General features: G+C 37.2%; 1 protein-coding gene across 1 annotated transcript in view; it reads left to right on the top strand.

Annotated features, from left to right (window-relative positions):
• The window catches only part of stumps (DBB domain-containing protein stumps), a 106,923-nt gene that overhangs the window by 54,003 nt on the left and 28,350 nt on the right, over positions 1–24,570 (top strand). Inside the window, exons 5-8 of the mRNA XM_070104664.1 lie at positions 12,310–12,454; positions 17,286–17,437; positions 21,070–21,182; positions 23,496–23,685. Of these exons, the coding sequence (XP_069960765.1) occupies positions 12,310–12,454; positions 17,286–17,437; positions 21,070–21,182; positions 23,496–23,685 (600 nt within the window). The remainder of the gene's footprint in view (positions 1–12,309; positions 12,455–17,285; positions 17,438–21,069; positions 21,183–23,495; positions 23,686–24,570) is intronic.

Raw genomic sequence — 24,570 nt, 5'->3', positions numbered from 1 at the left:
GTCACTGTCTTTGCAGAGGCACTCAAATATGAAATTTAAAGTCAGGCGTTGTACTTCCATTTTCAGGACTCGAGTCCGCTAACTAGTTTCCTGAATTCTTCACAAAATATTACCCTGCTCACACTCCAACAGATGTCAGGTCCTGAAAACCATTCATCTCCATTCACTCGATCAAACACGCCATGCATGCTTGCTGGAAGTCCAAGCCTCACCCACAAAACCACTCTTTACCCCCTCCTCCAACCTTTTCAGAACGACTCTACCCCACCTTCCCTTCCCTATAGATTTATACGCTCTCAGTCATTCTACTTTGTTCCATTCTTTGTAAATCACCAAACCACCTCAACAACCCCTCTTCAGCCTCTAACTAATACTTTAGTAACTCCACACCTCCTCCTAATTTCCAAACACCAAATTTTCTGCATAATATTTACACAACACATTACCCTTAGACAGGCTATCTCCACTGCCTCCAGCTGCCTCCCTTGCTGCAGCATTTACCACCCTAAGCTTCACACCCATAGAGTGTTGGTACCACTATACTTTCATACATTCCTTTTTTGCCTCCATGGATAATGTTTTTTTGTCCATAGATGTCTCAAAGCGACATTCGCCTTTTCATCAATTTATGGTTAACCTTATCTTTCATGAACCCATCCGCTGACAAGTCAACTCCAGATATTTGAAAACATTCACTACTCCATACTCCTCTCCAATGTGATATCCAATTTTCTTTATCTAAATGTTGTTGATGCCCCATCACTTTACTCTTACTGTTCACTTTCAAATTTCTGCCTTACACATCCTCTGAAACTCATCCATTAACCTTTCACAACTTTTCTTTAGAATCTCCCAAAGCATAGTATCATCAGCAAAGTAACTGTGTCAACTCCCATTTTGTATTTGATTTCCCAAATTTAATCCCATCCTCTCCCATATTCTAGCATTTACCCTTTTTTAACCCCATCTGTAAATATATTAAACAATCATGGTGACATTACACATCTCTGTCTAAGACCTACTTTTACCTGAAGAACTCCTCTCCTGCACACACCCTAACCTGAATCTCACTATCCTCATAAAAACTATTTACAGCACTTAATAGCTTACTACATTTTATATACATTTGCAACGCTGCCACATTGCCCACCATCCACTGTATCATATACCTTTCTAAACCATAGATGCAATGAAAACTTCCCACCTTTATCTAAATACTGTTCACATATATGCTTCAATGTAAACACTTGATCTACACATCCCTACCCACTCTAAAGCCTTTTGCTCATCTGCAATCCTACCTCTCTACCCCTAATTCTTTCAATAATAACCCTACCATACACTTTACCTGGTATGCTCAGTAAACCTTCTTTCAACGTACTCATCCGTGATCCCACTGAGGTGGGTGGCCCAAAAGGAAAACGAAACTTTCTCCTTTTAAATTTAGTAATATATACAGGGGAAGGGCATGGCTTACAGAGGAAGAATTTGTTCCACTTCCCATGGAGAACTCAGTAAACATATTCCCTATAATTTTACAATCTTTTTGTCCCCTTCCCCTTTTTATAAAGGAACCATGCATGCTTCTGCCCATCCCTAGGTACCTTCCCCCCTTCATAAATTTATTGAACAAAAACACCAACCACTCTAACACTATATCCTCCCCCGCTTTTAACATTTCTGCCATGATCCCATCAGTTCCAGCTGCTTACCCTTTTCATTCTATATAATGCCTTGCTCACCTTCTCCACACTCACATCCTGCTCTTCCTAACTCCTAAAAGATGTTATACCTTCCTGGCCAGTATGAAATTACTGCATCCCTTCTTCATAGACATTAAAAGTTCTCAAAATATTCTTGCCATCTACTCAATACCTCCAGTTCCCCATCAACTAACTCCCTACTCTGTTTTTAACTGACAGATCCATGCTTTCCTTAGGCTTTCTTAACTTGTTTATCTCCAAATTTGTTCTATTTTCCTAAAAATTTTTTGACAATACCTCTCCCACTTACCCTTTTACTTCCTTTGCAGTCCCCACCACTCTCTTCACCCTTCTTTACTCTCCATATACTCTTTTTTCCTTCTTATATCACTTGCTTCAAAAAACTTCCAAAAGTTACCTTTTCTCTTTTATTGCACTTTACTTCATCATTCCACCAATCACTCCTCTTCCTCCTGCACCCACCCTCCATAACCAACAAACTTCGCCCCACATTCTAATTCAAAATTTTTTAATACTATCCCATCTCTTTCAACCCAACCCCACTACCCATACTTGCACTAGTCCCCCTTTTCTGCCAATAGTCGCTATATCTCACCCTAACTTTCTCCTCCCTTAGTTGATACACTTTCAACTCTCACTTGCTGTCCCATAATTTTGGAATATAATGAAATATTTTATTAGAACTTGGAATGTTATGGAAGTTGATATTAAGGATACACTATTGCACACTATATTGAAAAGAAATTGCAGAATTAATCAATAAATACTGTTCACCCCTTTTATGGCTGGGTGGGGAGGAAGCAAAAAATTAATTTTTATTTTTTTTTCACTAGATGCACCCCTTTAATGCATTAACCCTTTGAGGGTTTTCGTCGCACTAGCACGCCTTACCCCGAGGGTTTTGACGATTTAGACTATAAATTCTAGCGGCCTCAAATCTAGTGGAGAAAGCTGGTGGGCCCTTTTCATGAAAGAATGGGTCTAGTGGTCAGTGTGCACAGTCTAAAAATCCTGCAGCAACAGTATAATGAGAAAAAATTTTGACCATTTTTTTGAATAAATCAGCGACTTGCAGTGTTTTTTGCATGGTATTTATTGTTGTATTCTAGTTTTTTTTGGTCTCATTTTATAGAATGGAAAAGATATATTACAGAATTGAGATGATTTTGACTGGTTTTAAAAAAGAAAGGTGCCTTGAAATTGAGCAAAGTAGCAGAAATGTCTGATTTCCCAAACTTCAAAAGTAAAAAATGTGCCAAGTGAATACACGTCAACTGGTGAGTCTAAATTCTTTCACAAGTGCACCAATAATTTTTTATACCATTTTTACACTAATGCAGTAGTCTGATAACAGTAAATCTTATATTTTTGTGAAAATAAAATTCAAAGTGGAAAGCAAAAGAATATAAGAGGGCCTTGAGACATGACTAATGACTAGAGGGAAAAGTCATTTTTGTGCCAGGAATGTCTTTTTTGTTTATTCTGACCCTATTCGAAATTGCATCTTTGAAATTTGTGTGAAATTGGCAAAATTCTAAATCTGACCACTGTACTGGATAGTAGAATTTCATAAATGAGTGGTTTTGCAAAATATCTGATAGAAAAAAAGGAGTTCTACGAAATATTCATGTTTTTGTCGACTAGTACAGTGAAATTGGTAAAATGGGGGCCGTAGCAAAATCCCCATGCGAAACATCGCCAGACCGCTTAACTTTGGAGCATAATTCCGAAGTTTTCATCAAATTTCAAACTTTGGTGTCTTTATGATCGGGAAAAAATTCTTATCTTTTCATAAGAGAAAATAATTTTTTTTTTTTTTAAATTTGGCCACCCTGAGAACTGGTTCGAGAGGGCCTGTCACTCAAAGGTTAAACCTATGTGGTTCATCCTTCCTTTCCTTCCTTTATTCCACTTGCAAGCATGCTTTGTCACAGTTTTTTTTTCTCATTGAGGATGCATCACCCAGCACAATGTACCCCTGAGAAACTGCCAGATGGGACTCATTCAGAGCTTAAAACTGTATTATTATTGTACAGTGCAATTTTTTTAATACGTGTCGCTGCTCACTGAGGCAGGGTGACCCAAGAAGAAAGAACCCAAAAGAAAGAAAAAAAATTGCATCATTCAACACTTTGCCATCACTCAACATAATTACTGTCTTTTCAGAGGTGCCCAGATACGACAGCCCAGACATCCTCCAAACTGCCAATATCCCAAACCCCTTCTTTAAAGGGCAGGTTGTCCTTCCCATTTCCAGGACTGAGTCCTGCTAAAGTGCAATTATCATTAAATTAACTTAATGATAAAACAGAATTGAATATCCAGTAGGCTTACGTTCTAAATTTTAGACATTATACCAGGAGTTTAGTAATAAAAATAGTTTTTGGTTAAGCAAATATATATGATAGTATCTTATCCCAAATTTTCATGTGCTTTACCTTGAATAATTATTCATTTCAGTTAATCATCAGTAGAACTACATAGCCACATTTTTAATTTTTTACACCCATTTCTATAGGAAAATCCCTTCCATACCATCTCCAATCCCAAAATTTGTTCTCATCTAATTGGTTAGATGTTACTTTCACTTAATAAAGTATGTTATACACAAAAAAGCATTATTGGTTATACTTTCTGTCCATATTACTACCTCAATTTTTTAAATACTATTAATTGATATTACTTACTAAAATTAATAATTACCATTTTTACTATCAATACATTTACTCTTAATTTTTTGACATCATTTAATAACCATTACTTGTCTAATTACCTTAACCTGTTTTAATACCACATTTACTATCTTAGAGTACTCTTTAATTACCTTGTACTGCCAAATAACCTCAAGTATAACTACCAGTGCAATATTGAATGAAATAAACATTACTTTTTGACTTGTTTTGTAATCATTATTACTTAATAAAATTTTATTAAACATCATATTTACTACCAGTAATTTTACTTTGTACATTAATCATTATTTTATACTTCCCATAACATTTTGTTGCCAAATTTCAAGTTTGTATATTTAACTCCAACCTTTATATTATCCTTTGTACCTGTGTACTTGTCTACCATCTTACTATCATATTATAACCAAGACATTGCCATTGTTATTTTTACTTATTATTCTTTTGGTACTTTAATTTGTGAATTTTATTTTGTCAATTTAAATCTAGTTATACTCTTGATCTTGTCAACAACCTATACCAGACCCTAGTAACTGCAAGGTACCATTTCAATTTGTATTTTTATATTATAAGTCCTACTCTAAGATTGTTTTCATATCTTAGTGACTATATTGTGTGTGCAATTAGTGTATATTTCAATTATATTATTGTTCAAGGCCTTTAACTATCTTTTGCTAACTAGTACCAAACTACTCTCATATATTTTTTTCTACTTTTTTTATTTTTTTTATTTTGCTACCTTAACTTGTATATTTTATCATGTCAATTTAAATCTAGTTATACTCTAATTCTTGTAAACAACTTATATAACACCTTAGTGAAATTACAATTGAGAGTCTTGTGCCTTTTTTATATCATTAGATTAAACTCAGTTGCACTATAGCTCATTCTAGCTCAATACATAGTCAATACCAAATTCATTATATTAGACCATAGTGTAATTACTAGTGAGAGTCTGGTGGTAATTTTAATTTGTATTTTTATATTATTAGATTAAACCTAGTTGTACTATAGCTCATTCAATTCAATACATAGACTATACCAAAGTCATTACATTAGACCTTAGTGCAATTACAAGTGAGAGTCTTGTGCTATTTTTAATTTGTATTTTTATATTATTAGTTTATACCTAGTTGTACTTTACCTTATTCCAGCACAACAAAGACAACAAAAACTCCATTATGTGATTTGTGACTATACTTAATGACCAAAAAAGCTATAGTTATACCGGGCCCAAAATTCCCACCACTACAGATATTGGACTAAAACTCAAACACAACCAGGGTATAAATAACCTAAAAAACCTGGGAAGGGGGGGAGTTTCAAAAGGGGAGGAAAAAAAATGGGATTAGGCCCGGGGGTTTAAAAAGAGAGAGAAGAAAAGAATAAGTTGAAGGATAAGCAGGGAGGAAAAAAAGGGACTACAAAAAGAAAAATTTAAGGATTTTGTGGAGGAAAAAAAATTGGGGTTTAAAAGGGGGGTTTTAAAAAAGGGAATGCACCCGGGGGAAGAGAGAAGGTAAGGGGAGAGAGATTTTTTAAATCTGGGGGAATGCGTGGGGGGTTTTTAATCAAGGGGAGAGTAATGGTGGTTGGGGATTTCAATGCCCAAAATGGGTAAAAATGTTATGGGGGAGTAGGGGGGTAATTTGGGGTGCCAAAAGTAAATAGGGTTTTTAAATTTAGCTAATGTAGAAAGAAATTTTTTTAAAAAGGTTTCATATTTTTTAAAAAAAAGATAAATAAAATACAAGGGGAAAGGAATGAATGGGGAAATTTTTTTGATTTTAAGGTTTGGTAAAAAAGGTTGGGTGGGGGAGGGTCCAGGATGACATGTTTTGAGGGGCAACTGATATATCGGATCATTATTTAGTTTTAACAGTTAGAGTAAGAGGTAGATGGGAAAAAAGGAAGGGGGAACAAAAGGGGAAGGGGGGAGGGGGAAAAGGGATAAATAAGGGGGGAGGGTTCAAAATAGATATGACCCTTACAGAAAGGTGGGGAGTGCAAAGATGAGTAGTGGGGGAAAAAGGGTTAATAGTTTTAAAAAAGGAAAAAAGGGAATTGGGGGAGAAGTTTGGTTTTTAGGGGGTGGGGGGAGGAAAAAGGAGGATTGGGGAATGAAAGAAAAGGGGGTGATAAAAGAGAAAAAGGGGTTTCCAGAGGTTTTTACAAAAAGAAAGGTTTAAAGAAAAGAGTATATGGAGAGTAAAAAAAGGGGAAGAGAGAAGTGAAAGGAAACAGATGAAAGGGGGGAGGGCACTGTCAAGAAATTTTTGAAAATAAAAAAAATTTTTTGGAGTGAGTTAAACAAGTTAAGAAAGCCTAGGAAATATGGATTTGCAAAAAAAAGAGAGGGGGGAAAGATGGGGAGAGGGGGGTTTAGGAGATGGAGAATATTTTGAGGAACTTTAAAAAGTTAAGGGGAAAAAAGGGAGGGGATTGCCGGCCAGGAGGATACCATCTTTTGGGGGAAGGAGCAGATGTATGGTGGAGGACGGAGGCAAGAGAATAAAAGGGGAAAGCAGCTGGAACTGAGGGGATCATGACAGAAATGTTAAAAGCGGGGGGATAAAAAGGAGGGGGGAATTTGGTTTAAAAATGTAAAAGGGGGAAAGGGTTTATTAGGACGGGGGAGAGATGTATAGTCCCTTTTATAAAAAGGGGAAAGGGAAAAAAGAGATTGAAAAATTTGAGGAATAAGTTTACTGAGTATCCGGGAAAAGTATACGGTGGGGTTAAAAATTAAAAGAATTAGAGGTAAGACAGAATGTAAAATTTAGGGATTTAAAGGGAGGTTCAGGGGGGTGGGGAGGGAGATCAATTTTAACATTGAAACATAAAACAGTATTTAAAAAATAGGGAAGTTTTTATTGCAATGGATTTAAAAAAAGGCAGATAGAGTGGATAAAAAAATGTGGGATGTTGCAAGTATAGGGAATAGGTGGTGACAAAGGGCTGAAAGAGTTTTAGGGGAGGATAGGGGATTTTTAAGGGGGTGTGAGAAGAGGGGGAGAATATTTCCCAAAAGAGGTTTGGGACGGGGATGAATATCACCATGGTTGTTTAATATATTTATAGTTTTAAAAAGAAGAAAATGCTAGTGTTCGAGAGGGGGGGGGATTAAAAGGGGAATAAAATTGAAAGGGGAAAATTGGGACAATTTTTTTTTTGGGCTGATGATACTGTGCTTAGGGGAATTCTAAAAAAAAATTCAAAAGGTTAGTGGATGTTTTTGAGAATTTTTAAAGGAAAATTTTAAAAGGTGAACATAGAAAAGGTTTTGGGATGAGGGTATCAATGATTTAGATAAAGAAAATTGAATCAAAATTTTTGGGGGAGGGGGTATGGAAAAATGGGAAGTTTTTAGATACTTGGGAGTTGACGGCGGGGGGGGTGGATTTTGAAGGGTGAGGTTAATCATGAATTTATGAGGAAAAAGGGAGGAAAGGGGTTGGAGGGCATGGAAATCAAAAAGGTTATAAAAAAGTGGGCCCAAAACCTTAATGGGTGTAAACTTGGGTAAAGCAGCAGCAGGGGACGGGTTGGGGGAGGGAGTAATCTAAGGGGGAATGTGGTGTAAAATTTTGCAGAAAAACGGGGTGTGGAAATTAGGAGAAGGTGTGGAGTTAATAAAACATTTGTCAGAGGGGGAGAAGAGGGGTTTTTGAGGGGGTTTTGGGCATTTGAAATGGATCAAAAAGAAAAGACATGGTGCCAAAAAATCCAAAGGGGGAAAAGGGGGGGGTCACCTGGGCTGGGAGGGGTGGAGGTTTTGGGGGAGGGGCTTGACTTCCCCTGCCGGGGTGAGGGGGAGATAGGAGGAATGGGGAAATGAACTTTGGGGCCTGACGATCTGTTGGGGGGAGCAGGGAATATTTAGTGAAGGGGTTCAGGGGAAACCGGTTATTTCATAAAACGGACTTGAGTCCGGGAAAAAAGGGGAAGACAATGCCTGACTTTAAAGGAGGGGTTTGGGAATTCATTTTGGGAGGAGGTTGTGTATCTCTATACATATATGTTTTTAAAAACTGTTGTATTCTGAGCCCCTTTCTGAAAAAGCAGCATAAATGTGGAGTGGGGTGAAAGTGTTGAATGATGATGAAAGTATTTTTTTTTGGGTTTTTTCTTTTTTTTACCCCTTTGGAGGCTATTTCCTTTAAAAAAAAAAAAAAAAAAAAAATTAAACCTAGAAGATGATTGACTGCCCCCCCGGGACAAAACCTCCAATCGGGACACAAATAAAAACCTTTTGGGAAAAGAACTGCCTTTACTACACAGCATCACAAGCCAGCCCCACCTAAAAATCCCAAAAGTCTATCAGTACTTAACTACAACATCAGGTCCTTGAAAATTATGATGACCTCCGGCCCTGAATAAAAAGACACCCTTTCCCCCGCATTATTCTTACGAGACCTGGTTTGGCAGGACACAAAGATATCTCCCCCTCTACGGGAACAAGCAATCCACAATCAGCCCTATCCCTTTTGGGGGGTGGAAGGAACCAATTACTCTAACCAAATCTTGATTAGCACCACTTCTTTTAATGATGAATATGGAGAATGATTTTGAAAGTGCTCCCCATAATTATAATATAAAACTGAAAAAACCCAAGACGCCTATAACAATAAAAGTTTTTAAATGATGTCAGCATAGTTGCGGGGACCCCCGGTTGTATAGCACGAAACTTTCCATGTGCTTTAGAAGGGGACCCTAGGTTTGTGACTGTTTGTGTGATTAATGGGAGGGCGGGGTGTTTTGCCGATTCTCTGCCACTTTGGCCAAAAGAAAATTTTGGGCCCAGGACAGGCGGGAAGCGGGGCCCCCTTTTCCCCATCAAAAGTCTGAAAATTTTCGTTACTATCCAACAAGTGGGGTTTACTTTCAACCCGATTTTCCCCTTTTTTAAAAACCCCCCAAATTTTAAAAGGGGATAAAAATAAAAACATCCCCAAAATTTCTGGAAATTAAAGGCATTAATAAAAAACAGACAAATGAATAAGCATCCCCTTTCCCAGCGGGGAGACTTCAAGATAAACCCTTTCCTACTAGATGTTTCAAGCCGGGTAACTGATTTCATTCAAAAATTGAACAAATACATTCCATCCCAAAAAACAAAACCCAAAACCGGGCTCACTAAACAAGTGAAAACCATAATAGAAAATTTTGGCCCAATGTATACCCCCCCTTAAAAAATCGGGGAAAATTTTACAGATAGCATTTTAAGCCCACTACCCCCCTTTCCTTTGAAAAAACATTGAATCCACCACTTGAATACAAAAAATTTCCATTTACACCCCATGATGAGGCCCCCAAAAGGAAGTTCACATTGACCTAGAGACTGGGGACGGCCTACGGGAATTTTCCCCAAACAATTTATTGATGACGGGAAGACATTTTTTTTAAAAATTACTTAGACTATAAAACAAACATTGTCCTAAAAAAACGAAAAGTTTTAAAATAAATGGTTTGGGTTGTTGGTTAACCAGCCCCTTTTAAAAATCCATTGATAAAAAAACCCCAATATGAAAAGCAATAAAATGGGGCCTAATACAAAAGATATTTTTAAACATCTTAATGGGCCCTCCCCAAAAGTAAAAAGAAACCCAAAACAACTAAAACCCCATTCCAGTAGATTCAGGGACACAAGAGGAGATAAAAGACCTGGAAAACACTCAGATTCTAGGACCCACAAAAATGAAAAAAACCCAAAAATTTTTGTCCCAACTAAACCTAATGAAACACCACTGGGATCCCACTGACACACAACAAGATAAACGATTTTTTTCAACCAAAGGGTTTTAATTTCCCCCTAAAATCCCAAGATAAAGTGTTTATGCCAGGGATTACCTAGATAATTTCCTCCCTTCATCTTGGGTCCAACTGAGCCCATTTAAGTCACCGAGGGGGTTTTAAAGTCACCTTTTAAAAAAAAATCAGGAATTTTTTCATGTCCCAACCCTTATTGTGCAAGAGAGCGGCCCATGTCCTCTGCATGCTATCTCATTACTTTTTAAAAAGTCACTAGAAACTAGCACCTTCCCCCAAACTACTCAAGACGGGGGAAGGGGGTTTTAAACCCAAAACATAAAGGGGGGACCCCCCAGATTTAAATAACTATAGGCCCAAAATCAAACTTGCCATTCTATCAAAAAACTTTTTAGAAACCTTTTACAGGAGATTATTCATTTATAACGGGACAAAAAATACCAACCCCCGCAATTTTATTAGGGAAAAAAAAGAGCACTTAACGATGAATCATAAAATGCTAGATCTGCTTTAAACAGATTGGGAAAAAAGGAAATCCACCAGGTTTTTATTGTCCTAAAAAAAGCTTTTGACACAGAGACCACGGGATCCTACCCCCCAAATTACCCCTTATGGTATAAGAGGCCATGCACTTGCATATTTCAAATCTTACCTTACTAATAGGGACGTATTCAACAAAAACAGCATCAACAAAACCACTTGATATTTTAGTTTTGCAGGGGAAAGGGCCTGGCCCTGCCTTCCCCTTTTTCATCAAATTCTTCCAAACGATTCAACACCTGGGAAACCCCCTTTTTCTTTGCTGGGGACACGGGTTTTTGTCATCTCTCACCCAACCTTTCCACCCCCAACACCATTGTTTAAAGAGGAGCTGATAAAATTTTTCCGAACGATGAAACCAAAAATTACGCTAACACTGAAAAAAACCTACTACATTATGTTTGAGAAAAAAAAGATGCAAAATTTAAAATTAAGATCGATAAAACCTAATTTCCAGGGATAATGAGGGGAAATTCCTTGGGGCCCAAATTTTGACAACAGCCTGGGGAAATTCCCGCACCTTTTTCCCCCAAAACAAAAAAAACGGTTGGGGCCCTCTCCAAGATAAAATCGTGCCGCAAACCGCCCCTTCCCACACTAACCATTACTTTTTTATATCCATACCACCCATGCTATTTTTGGGTTTGGGGGTTTAACTGCAGCAAAAACCCAAAGCCAATAATAACCAAACAAAAAAAAGTAAGAATAATCACTAAACCCCCTCCCTGGCAAAACACCCCCCCCTTTTTAGATCTAAACTTACCCCGTTCAGTACATCCACACTTACCACTGTGCACCCAACCACAGGACCTTAAACCACATTTAAACCCCCACCTAAAAAAGCTTTTTGATAAAAGGTTTTGGGAAAAAAACCTAAAAATACCCCAACACCGGACACAAACTTTCTATGAATTTTCCCTGTCCACTTTTAAAACCCTTTTCAAAAAATTTAATGTAAACAAAGGGCCCAAAATCTGGGGAAAACCCCATCTGAAAAAATTCTAAAACTGCAGACACATTCATCACCTTCAAAACTACCATCAGAATACATCTTATCTCCCTGATACACCCTGTCAACTAATTACACGAATACCACCTGGTGGTTAACACTTACACTCACTCACCCATTTGACCATAAACAGAAATATCAATCTCAATCTCAAAATAATGAATCTTAACTAGTCATAAGTTGGCCTGTGATACTCCAATACTGAAACTATGTATAGTGCCAAAACAAAAGCATTCACATTGCTAAACTCACAAACTAGTATTTAGTCACTTAGCCATAATACCAACTTACCTCATAATTTTGTAATATTTTAAACTTAAAATTTAACTTAAGTCTGCTCTGAAATGCCTAGCCATGCTAGGTGTTCTAGTGGTACACTCTGTAATTATTATTTTACTACATTAAACCACACAATAACCAAATTCTGTAAACTCAGCATTGTAATCCTTATAGAGAATAAACTTTGCATTGAATTGAATTGAATTGAATTGAATATATTCAGCCTTATTTCAAAAAAAGTTTATCAGTCAAATATTTAGAGTATATTTCATCAGTTTACTTTATTTTGTTTTTGCAGGTTCACCAGCTGCTGTATATAATGATGGATAAACCAGTTAAAAGCAAGAACAGTGTTGAGGTTTTGATAGAAGGACTAAATAAGTACACAAGTATAAAAAAATTTCACCTTCGAAATCCATATACTATTGATTTTCGCATGCCAGGTTAATATTTCCATAATTGTTGTTATTATTTTCTTTCAGGTCTGTGTGTGATTAGCTCTTAGTAGCTACAAAAGCAAAGATATGCTCATAGTATTTCATCTTCAGTATTTAATTTATTATAATTGTTTAAAGTTTCCAGTAATGTGAGCACATATTACCTCCTCTTGTCTCCTATTCCTGGATGCTTCATTTAAGTTCATAAGAACAGTGGAGAACTCAGTATTTCTACTGACCCATGCTAGGCAGGTCCATTTCACACCCAACCACACCCACTCATGTAGCTGTCCAACCTATATTTGAAGCTTCCCAAGTACTCCTCAGTGACACTTATTGGGAGTTTGTTGTGCTCATCTAGACCTCTGTTACCAAAGAAGTGCTTTCCTGTATCTATTTTAAATCTAAATTTGTCCAACATTAATTCATTGTTGTGAGTCCTCTCTTGGTTAGAGATATTCAGCACTATTTTTTTGTCAACAGCCATCTTCCACTCAAGGTAAGGTGAGCCAAAACAGGAAACATATTCACCATAATTAATTTAATCTCTGTCTTGCCAGAGGTGTGCTGATGCCACAACTCATATTTCCCTTCAAGTGCAACATCCTCACCCTCCCTCAGAGTGCAAGCACTATTTTTTTGCCTGCCAGGACTAAAGTCTGGCTAGCCAATTTCCCTGAATCTTTTCTTTTTACTTTGCTCACACTCCAATAGCACATCCATTAACAACCACTTTGTCTCATTCACTCTTGTCTTAACATGCTACACAAGCCTGCTGGATGCTAAAGCCCCTAAAATTCAAAGACTCCCATATCCCCTCACCTAAACCATTCCCAGGACTACCCTTACCTCTCCTTCCTTCCACCCCAGATTTACACACCTCTTTGTCATCCTATCCCTCTCTGTATTCTCTAAATACCTAAACCACTTTAGTGGTTACTCTGCATAATATTCACATCATACATTACTCTTAAACATAACATCTCTGCTGCCTCTTAACATCCTCCACCCATTTAAGTATGTTGGTGCCACTATACTCTGGTACATTCCCTATGTTGCATTCTGTGATAAACTTTTTCTGTCCACAGGTACTTTAACATGCCTTCCTTATATTCCTCATCTATTTTATAGTTCTATTTTAGTTTTTATTAACACAGCAGCTGATTCCCACCAAGTCAGGGTGGCCCAAAAGAAAAACTTTCATCATCATTCACTCCATCACTGTCTTGCTAGAAGGGTGCTTTACACTACAGTTATAAAACAGCAACATTAGCACCTCTCCTTCAGAGTGCAGACACTGTACTTCCCATCTCCAGGACTCAAGTCCGCCTGCCGGTTTCCTGAGTCCCTTCATAAATGTTACTTTGCTCACAATCCAACAACACGCCAAGTATTAAAAATCATTTGTCTCCATTCACTCCTATCAAATATGCTCACACTGTTTGCTGGAAGTCCATGCCTCTGACACAAAACTCCTTTACCCCTCCCTCCAACCCTTCCTAGGCTGACCCTACCCGCCTTCCCTCCACTACAGATTATATTCTCTGAAGCCATTCTGTTTCGTTCCATTCTCTCTACATGTCCAAACCACCTCAACAACCCTCCTCAGCCCTTTGGATAATAGTTTGGTAATCCCATACCTTCTCCTAATTTCCAAACTACAATTCTCTGCATTATATTCACACCACACATTGCCCTCAGACACGACATCTCCACTGCCTCCAGCCTCCTCCTCTTGCGACATTCATCACCCATGCTTCACACCCATACAAGAGTGTTGATACAAATATACTCTCATACATTCCCTCTTTGCTTCCACTCGCCTTTTCCTCAGCAATTCTATGATTCACTTCATCCTTCATCCGGGGTATGGTTTGTTTGCAATCGTGTCATTACGATTTCTTAAGTCATCCTTCATAGACCTATCTGCTGACACGTCCACTCCTAAATATCTGAATACATTCCCCTCCTCCATACTCTCTCCTCCAATCTGATATCCAATCTTTTGTCACTTAATCTTTTTGTTATCCTCATAACCTTACTCTTTCCTATGTTCACTTTTAATTTTCTTTTACGTACTCTACCAAATTCATCCACCAACCTCTGTAACTACTCTTCAGAATCTCCCAAAAGCACAGTGCCATCAGCAAAGAGCAACTGTGTCAACTCTCACTTTGTGTTTGATTCTATATCTTTTAACTCCACACCTCTTGCCAAGACCATCGATTCACTTCTCTTACAACCCCATCTATAAGTATATTGAACAACCACGGTGACATCACACATCCTTGTCTAAGGCCTACTTTTACTGGGAAATAATCTCCTCTCTCCTACATACTCTAATCTGAGCCTCACTATCCTCATAAAACTGTTCACTGCTTCAGTAACCTACCTCCTTTACCATACACCTATTTTATAGCTCACCTTATATTTCATAGTATTATCTACTGACATGTCTACTTCCAAATTTTAGAATACATCCAATTCCTTCATACTTCCTCCCTCCAATCTGAAATTCACTGCCATTACTTCAATTTGTCTCCTTTCTCCTTTTCTATTCTCTTAATTTCAGACTTTGACATACTCCCAAATTTGACCACCAACCTTTGCAACTTGTCTTCAGAATTTCCCAAAAGAAATGTGTCAGTGTGTCATTGGCAAAGAGCAACTGTGACAGCTCCACTTTGTATCGGATCTAATATCTTTTGATCCTTCACCATAGTATTCCTTCTTTTACAACCCTATCTATAAATATATTAAACAATCATTGCGACATCACACGTCCCTGTCTAAGGCGATCTTTTACTGGAAGATGATTCCATCCTTCTTTTCTTCGACAAACCAGTCATATCCCACCGAGGCAGGTGGCCCAAAAAAGACGAAAGTTTCTCTTTATAAATTTAGTAATGTATACAGGAGAAAGGGTTAATAGGCCCTTGCTCCCAGCATTTTAGTTGCCTCTTATGACACGCATGACTTATGGAGGAAGAATTCTGTTCCACTTCCGCATGGAGCTAAGAGGAAATAAACAAGAACTAGTAAGAAAGGAGAAGAAAACCTAGAGGTGTGTATGTATATATACATGCATGTGTAGTGTGACCTAAGTGTAAGTAGAAGTTGCAAGAAATACCTGAAATCTTGCATGTTTCTTCTTCTTTCAACAAACCGGCCGTATCCCACCAAGGCAGGGTGGCCCAAAAAGAAAAACAAAAGTTTCTCTTTTAAATTTAGTAATTTATACAGGAGAAGGGTTACTAGCCCCTTGCTCCGGCATTTTAGTCACCTCTTACAACACGATGGTTACGGAGGAAGAATTCTGTTCTACTTCCCATGGAGATAAGAGGAAATAAACAAGAACAAGAACTAGAAAGGAAATAGAAGAAAACCAAGAGGGTGTGTATAGATATGCTTGTACATGTATGTGTAGTGTGACCTAAGTGTAAATAGAAGTAGCAAGGTTCCTGAAATCTTGCATGTTTATGAGACTGAAAAGACACCAGCAATCCTACCATCATGTAAAACAATTACAGGTTTCCATTTTACACTTACTTGGCAGAACTGTAGTACCTCCTGGGTAGTTGCTGTCTACCAACCTACTACCTAGGCCATCCTTTCTTACATAACTTAATCTGTACTCACTCTCATTGAAAGAAACTATTTTTCAATAACATGCTACTTATTCCATACATTTGTAATATCTACAATATTACTCCACTATCATGTGCTTATTCTAAATCCTTAAATGCAAGAAACATTCCCTTACACTTACCTAAATAATGTTTGTTCATGTGCTTCAGTGTAAATACTTGGTCTACACATCCCTTAACCTTCCTAAATCCTTCTTCCTCCAAAACCTTACTTTGTGTCTCACTTTGAACTCTTTCAATGAAAACTACCATACATAATGCCTGCTTGCTCTTAACTCTTTCAGTAAAAACTTCCTGCACTTTTGTCCTCTGTTTTCTTATAGTACAGGGTAACTACCAATATGCATCATCTGTGCTGATCCTTAGACTGTCTTCTTTACTCTTATATAACTAATGCAATTTGTTTGTAATTTGTCTGTGTACATAAATTACTCTCCAAGCTTGGACATACAGTTGGCATGTGTGAGTATGTTAGATAGGAGCAAATGGAGACAAATGGATTTTGGGACTTGACAAGCTGTTGGAGTGTGAGCAAGGTAATATTGTGTGAAGGAATACAAGGAAACCAGTTAGCGGACTTGAGTCCTGGAGGTGGGAATTGCAGTGCCTGCACTCATAAAGGAGGGGTTTGGGATATTTGCTGTTTAGAGGACATCTAAACAGCAAATGTCTGGAAAGACGGTGATAGTGTGAATGACGGTGAAAGTGTTTCTTTTCGGATCACCCTGCCTCGGTGGGAGACGTCAGTGTGTTAAAAAAAAAATATTACCCTGATGTACAGTGTGTTCCTACCTGACTAGCATGATTTTTTTTTTTTGAGGGGGATGGGGCTGGAGGTGCTTTAAAGGTGTTGAGGTTGGAGGTAGCATAGTGGGGCATGAAGATATATTATAGTTCAAGCGAGAATGGAGCCATGTCTGTTTTGGTATTGCCTTTGTTCTTTGTTTGGATCATTCATGCAGAATGTGAGTGAATGATGGCAGGGCAGTTTGCAGGTGAACATGACTGGATTAAAGGCATCATGTGGGTAATGAAGGAAGATTCACTGACATTGGATTAAATTTGAATCTGATGACTAGAAGTGTGTTAGGATTATGTGATGGATATACTGATGAGGGAGTTTCTCTAAAGAATTTGGAAAAGGTTTAGAATTGTCTCGGTTATATTATAACAGTTCTTTGATATTTCAGAAGAATTCTTGAGAGGATCATCCCTTATATGTGTCACTGTGCTGGTTGATAAGAAAAGGATTGGATCAAGACAGCTGAAGTGTGAGAGTAGTATGGACACTTTGAAGACTATTCTAACCAATGTGTCCAATCCTACAGAATTCATGTGCCAGGTACAAACATTGTTGGCATTCTTTAGGACTAGACATTCTGTATACAGTCACCAGTTTTGACAGTTATCTGTATCCTATACAAAACATTCTAGATAGTACAGTAAGTACTGGAAATTTTCATAAACAGTATTTAATAATGTTGTAGTCTATAATTTACACTCAAAGTTATGCATAAAATTCTTTAAGTAATTAACAATACCAAGAATTATAATGTTTATTTCTTTAAGTCATACAAATAATATAATTTAAATGTTTATTATTTTATTTTTTTATTATCACACTGGCATTCCACCAAGGCAGGGTGGCCAAAAGAAAAACTTTCACCATCATTCACTCCATCACTGTCTTGCCAGAAGGGTGCTTTACACTACAGTTTTTAAACTGCAACATTAACACCCCTCCTTCAGAGTGCAGGCACTGTACTTCCCATCTCCAGGACTCAAGTCCGCCTGCCGGTTTCCTGAACCCCTTCATAAATGTTACTTTGCTCACACTCCAACAGCACGTCAAGTATTAAAACCATTTGTCTCCATTCACTCCTATCAAACACGCCACGCATGCCTGCTGGAAGTCCAAGCCCTCGCACACAAAACCTCCTTTACCCCCTCCCTCCAACCTTTCCTAGGCCGACCCTACCCCGCTTCCTTCCACTACAGACTGATACACTCTTGAAGTTATTTTGTTTCGCTCCATTCTTCCACATGTCCGAACCACCTCAACAACCCTTCCTCAGCCCTCTGGACAACAGTTTTGGTAATCCCGCACCTCCTCCTAACTTCCAAACTACGAATTCTCTGCATTATATTCACACCACATTGCTCTCAGACATGACATCTCCACTGCCTCCAGCCTTCTCTCGCTGCAACATTCATCACCCATGCTTCACACCCATATAAGAGCGTTGGTAAAACTATACTCCATAATTCCCTCTTTGTACTAATACATTTAAATGTATTAGTACAAAAGTAGGCACAAAAAGCCACTAATTATCCAGTGTATATTGTGCAACTAATCACAAGGCTCACATGCTACTCTGTTAATTGGATATTTGTAGCTCTGTTTCCAAACATAATGTAGTAGGTTTTATCATTATTAAGGGGAGTTTGTTTGTACTCATCCACACAGATATTATTAGGAGCTCATCATTAACAGTGTTTTAGAAAGAAGTCAGATTTGAGTGGAAGGTGACAAAAGTTGTATCATCTGCAAACAGAACAGGTTGAAGGAGACAAGATATGCTGGAGAGATCATTGATATATATGAGAAACAGCAAAGGGCCAAGAACACTGCCTTGAGTCATTCCTACATCAACAGACTGATGTACTTCAATCATGCTGTAATTGTGCACCCTTTCCAATTGCTCTATCTGACACAGAGTTCATAAATATATTGTTCACTAATGGCTAGGAAGTCTGTAATTTGATTTGCCAATTATTTATATTTTGGATAAAACAAATGTGTCCATCATTGCTATGGAACTGAAACTGGTAATCGTAGATGTACAGTAACCACTTTTCTGTTTTACGCTGCACGTGAATTTCCTTTATTCATCAAGACATTCTACGAATTTTGAGATGAACCTGCAGACTAATACTGTGAATCAAGCTCTGATGTGTTTTTATTTTACTATTCTAATGTTCACAGTGATTTTATTGACCAACATGAACAAAATATTTGAGGAGCTTGGCCCTTTGGAAACATTAAATATATTAGTTATCATTGTGCCAAACCTTATTCTTGTTTAAAACAAGTGCAGCATTTATATTATAGTGTGTTACTGTACAGGGATACAAATTCTGCACTTCAGAAAATAATACCTGATTAGAACTCTAGCATTGAACTGGGGCAGCTACAGAATTTCAATATCAGGGGCTTAAGGGTAACAGTCTGATTGGAAAGAGGGTCTATAGGACTTGTCTGGAAGCAAAACTATTATTATTTTAATTTTGGGGCTGGAAAGATCATGAGGGCTTCAGCCTTCCTGGCAAAGATCTACTTCCTTTAATTAAGTTAAAAACATTATTTATAATCTTCTTTCAACGAACTAGCTGTATCCCACTAAGTAGGTGGCTCAAAAGAAAACAAAAGTTTCTCTTTAACTTTAGTAATGTATACAGGAGGAGTTATAGCTCCTTGCTTCCTGCATTTTAATCAACTCTATATAATGCATGACTTATGGAGGAAGAATTTGTTCCACTTCCCATGAGATAAGTGGAAATAACAAGAACAAGAACTAGTAAGAAAAAATAGAAGAGTCCAGAATGGTCTCTATATATATGCTTGTACATGCCTCGTGGAGACGCACTTGTTGAAAAAAAAACATGCATAAATAGTAGTAGGTTATAGACAGCAATCCTCAGAAGGTATTGACTGTCTGCCAAGTGAGTGTAAACGAGAGTCTGTAATTGTTTTACATGATGGTAGGATTGTTGGTGTCCTTTTTCTGTCTCATAATGTGCAGATTTCAGGCACGCCTTGCTACTTCTACTTACACTTAGGTCACACTTACATACATGACAAACATACATATACACATCCTCTGGGTTTTCTGCCATATTCTTTCTAGTTCTTGTTCTTGTTTATTTTCTATCTCCACGGGAAATGGAAAAGAATCTTTCTCCGTAGTTCATGTGTTGTAAGAGGCTACTAAAAGTGGCAAGGGGCTAGTAACCCCTATCCTGTATAAATTACTAAATTTAAAAGAGAACTTTCATTTTTCTTTTGGGCCACCCTGCCTAGGTGGGATATGGCTGGTTTGTTGAAAAAAACATCATGTGTAGTGTGACCTAATGTAGTAGAAGTAGCAAGACCTACCTGAAATCTTGCATGTTTATGAGACAGAAAAAGACACCAGCAATTCTACTATCATGTAAAACAATTACAGGTTTCCATTTTACACTCACTTGGCAGGATGGTAGTACTCCCGGTGGTTGCTGTGACCAACCTACTACCTAGAATCCACAGTTCTTCTTTCTTCTTTCAACACACTGGCTGTATCCCATCAAGGGAGTGGCCCAAAAGGAAAACGAAAGTTCTCCTTTTACATTTAGTAATATATACAGGAAAAGAGGTTACTAGCCCTTGCTCCTGCATTTAGTCGCTCTTAGTACACACATGGCTTACGGAGGAAGAATTCTGTCCCACTTCCTCATGGAGATAAGAGGAAATAAACAAGAATAAGAACTAGAAAGAAAATAGAAGAAAACCCAGAGGGGTGTGTATATATGTGCTTGTACATGTATATGTAGTGTGACCTAAGTGTAAGTAGAAGTAGCAAGACATACCTGAAATCTTGCATGTTCATGAGACAGAAAAAGGACACCAGCAATCCTACCATCATGTAAAACAATTACAGGTTTCCATTTTACACTCACTTGGCAGGATGGTAATACTCCCTGGTGGTTGCTGTCTACCAACCTACTACCTAGAATTCACAGTTATGTTGGCTAAATGTGTGAGGTTCTATAGCTGTTTAATTTAATAAATTGTGCTTAGTTCTTAGTAGTCTTAAAGCATTAGGATTAGCTTGCCCAAAATACACTTCATGCTAGTGACTTTTTTGTGCCTAACAATATTTTATATTATGTAAACTGCATTATCTGTATACTGAAGAAAAAAATGAACTATTCCAGGCCCTGAACATCAATCCAACAAGTGATGAACTTGATCAGAAATTAGCAGATACAGTAAGATTTCATCTACCTCCCCATAGACTAGGAGAATCAAATGTACAAAATAGAGGTATGTTACATTATTGTATGTAAAAGGATTAAAAGATGTAAGATATTGGTTCTTTGACTGTTATAAGTGTAGAGATCAGTAATAACTTCTGAGAGATATGGAATGGTTTTGTCTGAACCAATTTTAACTATAAATCATTAAGTTGTTATGCTTGGATTTTGTAATGGCGAAGAGTATTTTAACCCTTTCACTGTCGAGACCCCTGCTCACAAACTTGTTCTCAGTGTCGAAAAATTTTCAAAAGAAAAAAAAAATTTCTTGTGAAATGATAAAGTTTTCCAAATGGTAATGACACCAAAAGTACAAAATTTAATGGAAAACTTAAGGAATTATGCTCTTGTGAAGTTAGCAATCTCGGCATATGTGTGCATTCGATTTTCCCACATTGAGCCATATTTTCGCCAATTCCATTGTTCCAATGGACCAGACTTGTAGCTATTTCGCTAGAACTCCATTTGTTTTATCGATTGATTACAAGAAATCGCCATTTAACGATTTCAACTACCCAAAAAGTGGTCAGAAATTGGCAATTTGGCCAATTTTACACAAATTTCAAAAGATGCAGTTTCAAAATATGGTCCAGAATAAACAATGCAGACATTCCTGGCAGTAAAATAACATTTTCTGTTCATTAGTCACATCTCGCCCCTCTTATATTACTCTTGCTCTCTGTTTTGAATTTTTATTCACACAAAAATAGAAGATTTACTGTTATGCAGACTACTGCATTATTGTAATAAATGTATAAATAATTTTGACTCATTCATGACTGTGTATTAGACTGGCCTGTTGTACATGTATTGATGGTGACATCATTTGTTTCCTCTGAACATTGGTAAAAATCGAACAGTTCTGCTACTTTGAGCTCAATTTCAAGGTAATTTTCATCATGAAACCAATCAAAATCATCTCTATTTCTGTAATATATCTTCAATTCTGTCAAATGAGACAAAGGAAAGAGAATACAACCATAAATACCATAAAAATACACCTCAAAGTCGAGCGTTTAACCAAAACACAGTAAGAGGTTTTTTTCTTCACTATGCACTTCGTGCTGCAGGAATTTTTTTACTGCACACACTGACCATGCAGACCCATTCTCTCACATGTAGGTCTACCAGCTTTCTCCGCTAGATTTGAAGCCGCTAGAATTTTGGCATATTAATACTGCACTAACACTGGCTTGTAAGTCATACTAATTGATATGACAGTGAAAGGGTTAAGAAATTAGGCATTGAAGTACTTGCCTTAAATACTAATTATTAAGTCCGTATGTTTAGATGATCATTTTAAAAAGTGGAAAGTATTTTACAATATATTATCTGGCATTAAAATCTCTTTATATATTCTTGCACAATTCTGTATGGTAGCAATGACTATTTTTTTATATTAACATTATGTATGGGAAGCTTCTGAATGTCACATACAACAACATCTCACAACCTCTTTTATAATAATGATAATTGAATGATTATTTATAATTTATTTAATACTGTAATTACAATTATCATAAAGAGTTTATTTGAGAAATTACATCTATATAAAACAAGGTTATATAAATTTCAGTAGATATAGCAATAACATACAACAATAATAATAATAATAATAGTTATTCAACAATTCTGCATGTAGGATGAACTCTTTTATCATAGAATATCACTGAAGATATAATACCTGGATTATTTCTTTTATAAAATCCAAAGTGGTTACTCTAAGTAATTAAACATGATGACTGTATAGACCTGCTTGTCTCTACATTGTTTCTCAGGCATGACAAGGTGCTAGGACACCCAGACACAGCTGGGTCATAAAACACATGATGGCATGAATTTTGAAGGCACGAAAATTTGGCATAAATTTATGTAATCAGAGAGGTTCTCCTTATCAACTTGAAACAGGCTTTACCTTCTCATAATTGAGGCACAAACAGCCTAAGTTATCAGGCTGACCAGAGATTGGGTTGTTTGGTTAATGACTCCTGGAGCATTCACAGACTACTGTATAAAAACTTAATGAGCACTGTGTATGTGAAAAGTTAGGTTGTTAGAGGGCACTTTTGTTAAAAATCTGTTTTGACTGAATCACCTAGATGCAGATTTTACTGGCTGACTTGTTGCTGTATATGTTTAAGTTTTTAATGGGTGTGGGGAAGGATGGGGGTGATTTCATGATTCAGATGAAGGGCTGTTGATCCATTGAATTGACCTGCCCTCCACTACCTTGAACCAAACCTGATTGCCTCCCATTTTCCACATACTATATAACCCTTATGGGTTTAGTGCTTCCCGTAAAATAATCTTGATATTATCTTACACAGATGGCTACAATTTCCAACCTGGATTCACTTCAGTGCCTATTATGGGTTAGAACGCTTAATATGGGCATTGTTAGAGATTCCAGGAGGTGAAGCAGCTCTCAACACTACAAACTGCCATGGACATACTCCATCTGTCTTGGCCTACCAGAAGCACTTCTCCACTTTAGCTCAGAAACTAGAGGATGCAGCAGTGAGTACAGTGGAACCCGAGCTCGACATAATCCGCTCCAGGAGTTAGGCCTAAACTGAAATGGCGAAAGTCAAGCAATATTTCCCATAAGAAATAATGTAAATACAATTAATCTATTCCAGACCCACAAAATATTCAGAAAATGCATTTTTAAAGAATAACTAGTTTAACGATATATAGTACTTAAACATACATATAGTATTAAATGAGTAATACAATACATAAACATTTAAATAAACATTTAAAATCACATTTGCATACCTTTATTGAAGAGACTTATTGGCATCTGGAAGATAGGGAGGACATTATTGCCTCCACCACTGCCTCAACCACTGCCTTACTGCCACTATGAAGTTTCTTTCTAGCCCATGGTGGCTTATTTCAGTCATAATCAATAAAAGCACTAAACACAATGAATTTATTGTGAAATGTTTTGATGAGCGTTTGGGTGATGTTCACTCAAGGATAAACAAAGCTAGACTGGCTCATGACACCTACGTGGGAGGAGCACAGGTGCGGCAGGTGGACAGGTCTGGTATGCCGGTGAAACATGGGGCAACAGCGAAACTCAGGACAAAATTTAGCTGAAAAAGTAGCCGATACTCAGGGCAGACAAACTCGGGTTCCACTGTAATTAGATTTCTTTTCCTTCTAAGCAGTTTTTGTCTATGACTATATTTACACTTTTGTAAGAAGCCCTAATTTTATTTCATAGAAAAGTTGGTTTAAAATTTATGAACATTTATTTTGTTTTAATTACATTATACTGTATTTGAATTAACCATTTCTTATTTTTTTTTGAAATTTTATGAATAATAATTATTTTCTTTAAGTAGTATCATTTTTAAGCAAGGTTGGTTATATGTTTGAAATAAGAAGAAACCA

This window comes from Cherax quadricarinatus, chromosome 5 (genome assembly GCF_038502225.1).
Source record: "Cherax quadricarinatus isolate ZL_2023a chromosome 5, ASM3850222v1, whole genome shotgun sequence".
Lineage (NCBI taxonomy): Eukaryota > Metazoa > Arthropoda > Malacostraca > Decapoda > Parastacidae > Cherax > Cherax quadricarinatus.
This window is presented reverse-complemented; position numbering and strand designations above follow the sequence as displayed.